This window comes from Tupaia chinensis, unplaced genomic scaffold (genome assembly GCF_000334495.1).
Source record: "Tupaia chinensis unplaced genomic scaffold, TupChi_1.0 Scaffold148607_1, whole genome shotgun sequence".
Taxonomy (NCBI): Eukaryota; Metazoa; Chordata; class Mammalia; order Scandentia; family Tupaiidae; genus Tupaia; species Tupaia belangeri.
The window spans coordinates 1,401,548-1,406,561 of record NW_006208456.1 but is presented as its reverse complement, the minus strand read 5'-3'; the positions used below and the strand labels follow the sequence as shown (position 1 = coordinate 1,406,561).

The following is a 5,014-nucleotide window of genomic DNA, read 5'->3' as shown; positions in this document are numbered from 1 at the left end:
CTTTCTGTCTCTATGTCTCTCTCTGTCTGTCTGGCGAGCGCACGCGCCCTATAGCGAAAACCTCTCCAAAAAACAAACAAACAAACAAAAAAACTCATGGAAATAAGTGTAATGGGAAAACTATGAATTTCAAAAAGTTTTTGTACCAAGATAAATACATAAATTGTAAAAAAATAAATACACACACACACACACACACATTTATATATATATATATATATATATATACAAACAAACAAACTAGTGGAGCCAACAGATGGTATAGTGGTTACACTGCTGGACTCCCACATGGCCGAATGCAGTTTGAATCCTGGATGTAGTGACTTGAAAATTAAGCTGGAGGACCAGCAGTTAGCGGAATGGCTATGTCACTGGATGCCCACATAGTCAACCGCGGTTCAAGTCCCGGACCCGGTGGCTTAAACTCACGCCGGGCTCGTGTGCATGCGTGCCCAAGATCCCGAGAGGAGAATGGAGGAGAAGGGATTGCGGTGTGGCCATCCTCCCTGGGGGGTGATTTCTCACTTTCTGTCTCTATGTCTCTCTCTGTCTGTCTGGCGAGCGCATGTGCCCTATAGCAAAAACCTCTCCGGAAAAAAAAGAAAAAAAAAAGAAAATCATGCTGGGCGCATGTGCGTGTATGTCCAAAATCCTGGGTGGAGAATGGAGATGAAGAGATTACAGCAAGGTCATTCCCCCCAAAGAGAGTGATTTCTCACTTGCCCTCTCTTCCCCTCTTTCTGGCAAGTGCACACAGCCAATAGCAAAACCCTAAGAAAAGAAAAGCAGAAAAGTCTTAGTGAAGTCATGCTAAAGATGTAAGTCTATACCAATTCAACAACATGAATTTTCACTATTTTGAAGTTTTATTTTCACTTCCTCTAGTTTTAGCAAATGCCTGTAATGTCAGCAAAATGAAAATAATTATGACAAGCCAAAAAAGTGGAAGAAAAAAGAGCTCAAAGTTTGAGACAGAAAAATAAAACCCTACAAATTATTTTAATGGGTATAGTGAAAGTAAACCAAAGGGTTATTATAGATCACTAATTAGATAAACACCCAATGTTTTTATTGCAGCTACTATATTTTTTAAATTTTTATTTATTTATTTATTTATTTATTTTTCTTTTAGAGAGAGAGATTTTTGCTATAGGGCATGTATGCCCACCAGAGAGACAAAAAGTGAGAAATCACCCCCTAGGGAGGATGGCCACACTGCAATCCCTTTTCTTCCATTTTCCTCTCGGGATTTTGGGTACACACGTACACACGCACGGCATGAGTTTTAAGCCACCAGGTTCAGGACTCGAACCACAGTAGACTATGTGGGAGTCCAGCGACATAACCATTACACCATCTGCTGGTCCCTGTTGGAGTTATTTTAATATCTAGCTTTTTAAAGAGATTTTTGCTATAGGGCATGTGCATTTGCCAGAGACACAGAGAGAGAGAGACAGAGAGAAAGTAAGAAACTACCCACAAGACTATCCTAATTTCTGATCACATCAAAACTTTCACGCTGGAAAAAAAAAAAAAAAAAAACAACTTTCAAGCTGGGAGGGACTTTTGAGATTATCTAGTAAATCTTTTAATTTTACAAATGGGAAAAGTGACTTCAATCTTTGAAATGTAAAGTGAATTGCCAGGCCATCAAGTGCTCATGTTTGCTCATTTCATGGACTAATCCTCTGCTGAGCTGGCTGGTGGTCTTCTAGTCTTTCATGACTGCGTTTGTGATGAGTTAACGTCAGCCCATGCTCTTTAAGATGTACTATAATTGTGAGAAAATTATTTTTGACGATCCAGAACCTGTTTCCTTGTAACTATTACCACTGTTTCAGTCTGCACTCTGGTTCTAATAGAGGAAACCTGACTCCTCTACCTCATCCCCCCAGTACAGCCTACATAGTTTATAATTGGCCTTGTGTTTTCCTCAGTTCTGGCTCTACCTCTAAAAATCCTACCAATTCTCCAGCCATCTCACAGGCCATCTGTGGAGTATGCACTCAGTCTGTAATGATTAGCTAACAGGGTTGCAGGCAGATCTGATATGTGTGTGTGCAGCTGTTGAAGAGTCTCTGTATCCCATACCAGATTATACCCCCCTTAAAGATTCCCTCCTGTGAACTCTTAGGACTTACTTCTACACTTAGCCTTGCATTGTGCAATCATTCTACCAGTGAACATTTTCTGAGCACCACCAGAATCTGTGCTAGGTACCTCCCCCTCAAAAAAAAAAAGGAAATAAAATGTACTCAGCTCATAGAAGAGTAAGACAGGTAAACAATAAACAACATGAACTGTGAGGTGCTGTACACTACAAGAAATTGGAAAAGGGATCAGTTGAGAAGGTGATATATTAGCTGAGGAGGGTGATATCACTCATGCCTTAAACAGCCACATGTTGCCCATCACCAAAGGGTAAGATGCTTTGCCCTCAGTTCAACAAATACGCAAATTTGGTAAAACAAAAAAAGCCCGATCAGCCCCTCTTGGCAGTGATAGGAGATAATAACTGAATCCACAGTATGGCAACAGTAGTCTCAGAGGCTGACACTCTACCTGGCTACGTACAGTATTGCTCAGGTGGTTGTCCTCAGACATCTGTGCATTCTGGAAGTAGGACAAGGGTGCAGGTAACTCTGTCATTGGAGCAACTGTACAGAAATACTTTCTCACAGAAAATTAAGCCTCTCAGGATTCTGAAAAGACAAAAAGGAAAAGAAATTTGTGCATTACGAGTATACTTTCATTTTTAAATGCCATCATAAATTACATTGAGCAGAAATAAACCCTTCTTTCATGTGTTCTCCAGGCCACACTGTCAGAGGACATCACAGACTACGATCATTGCGGGCTCTCAGATTAGGTCTGAAACAGGATTTTACCAGGTCACTCAAAGTTGATCAAATCCTAGTAAATCCATTTCACAACAATCAAATAACTTACAAGACCAATGTGTAAATCAGAAAGGTATTAATTTACCACGACCTTTGACTAACTGACAAAAGTATTGTTAGCTCGAGATGCCTCTGGCCACAAGTAAATCTACCTGAGACACCAAATATGTTCCAACACAAAGATACTTAAGGACTTTAGAGTAAAGGTAGCAGAATGATCTTCAGAAATGTTCTCAACATTTCCTTTATTATGCTAACCTGACCGAATCTAATTTTTATATCTGCGTAACATTATTTGTCTAACGCTTTTAATTTTTCAAAATTTTTGTATCATCTCATTTTACCTTCTTCAAAATGCCCAAGGCCAGGTGAACCAGTAACACATCTATTTTACAAAAGTGGGAGACCCAGAGACATTCGCCAATTAAGATCACACAATTAGGCAGACTGACAAGAATCCCAAACTCCTGACTCCCGGTCTCTGGTCTCCTTTCCATCCTGGCATGGCCTCTCTGTGAGAAACTGCCTCTCTCTTACAGAGATCCTCCTAAGGGACCACAATCTCATTTGCCTGGCGACCTCAATTTCTTATCAGCCAATTCTTTATGACTTCATCTTTTCCTTTTCATATAAAGTCTTCAGAAATATAGAAAGAAAAGTCTGTTTATATACCTAAGAAGCAACCTAACTAATATGCTCATACTCTAAATAGTACTGGGTACATATTTACATAAAAAGCATTTTGACAATGGCCTGTTTCATTTTAACTTCAGATCTTCTACCCTCTAAAGATTCTACTTTTTTCTTCTAAATAGTAGTCTTTCATCAAAAACATAAAACAACTTCTTCCTCTAGTAAAGGTATCAAGTTCAGCGACCAACAGTTGACATAATGGCTATGTCACAGGACTCCCACGTAGCCCACTGCGGTTTGAGTCCTGGACCCGATGGCTTACACTTATGCTGGTTGCATGTGCATGCATGCCCAAGATCCTGAGAGGAGAATGGAGGAGAAGGGATTGCGGTGTGGTCATGACCCCTGGTGGGTGATTTCTCGCTTTCTGTCTTTCTGGTGAGTGCATGTGCCCTATAGCAAAAACCTCTCAAAAAAAAAAAAAAAAAGTATCAAGTTCAAATTAACTATATTTGGATAGTGCAAGTGACAAATATTCAACCAATACAGACTTTCCATTCTACAAGCTTTTATATTCCAGATCCTTTTCTCACCTTTACTTGCCCATTGTCAACTGGCATGAACAGAGAATTGGAAGCTAAATATGACATAATTAATGTAGATTTGTTTGAAAAATGAGTTTAAAATACAGAGACAGGGACAAGCAGATGGCATAATGGTTACATCACTGGACTCCCATGTAGTCAACCACGGTTCAAGTCCCGGACCCAGCAGCTTAAAATTCACATCGCGCATGTGTGCGTGCATGCCCAAAATCCTGAGAGGAGAATGGAGTAGAAGGGATCGCGGCATGGTCATCTCCCCTGGGAGGTGATTTCTCGTTTTCTGTCTCTGGTGAGTGTATGTACCCTACAGCAAAAAATCGCTTTAAAACAAACAAACAAACAAACAAACAAAAACAGATTTAAGAGTTACTTTCATGAAGGGTTAGTCATTGAAAAGGAAATAAGGAGATTTTCTGAGGTATTGATAATGTTTCTTGATCTGGGTGCTAGTTAAAAAGGGGTTTCAGCTTGTGCAAATTAATTGAGCTCTATTACTATTACCTATGCATATTTCTTTTTTTTTTATTAATTCACTTTACACCTTCACAACACACAAATGAATTTTCCATCCAAAATACACTGTGCATTGGCTCAATCAAGCACATCCACATACATGTTCTCAGCAAATAATTTTCCAATTCTTACGTCCTGCATACCTTGCCCTTTGTCTTGCCATCCCTGATTCCCCATCCCCCACCCTCTGCTATGTCCCATCTTCCTCCCCCATTGTCCCTGACATGCGTGGTTGCCCTCCATACCTTCCCCCCCCATTCAATTGTTCTGCCAATGAACTTAATTAGTCTAAATAAATCCATTAGCTAGCACAGCTGACACAAACCTACACATGTATCCCAGTCTGACCCTAGGCATAAACCC

At 40.1% G+C, this 5,014-nt stretch overlaps 1 protein-coding gene across 3 annotated transcripts in view; it reads right to left on the bottom strand.

Moving 5' to 3' along the window:
• PSEN1 (presenilin 1) overlaps positions 1-5,014 on the bottom strand; it is a 79,830-nt gene that overhangs the window by 64,787 nt on the left and 10,029 nt on the right. The window contains exon 2 of one of the 3 annotated variants that reach the window (XM_006170510.3): positions 2,563-2,705. In XM_006170510.3, the coding sequence (XP_006170572.1) occupies positions 2,563-2,649 (87 nt within the window). In that variant the 5' untranslated portion in view covers positions 2,650-2,705. The remainder of the gene's footprint in view (positions 1-2,562; positions 2,706-5,014) is intronic. The other 2 variants (XM_006170513.3, XM_006170512.3) reach the window with 2 other exon arrangements.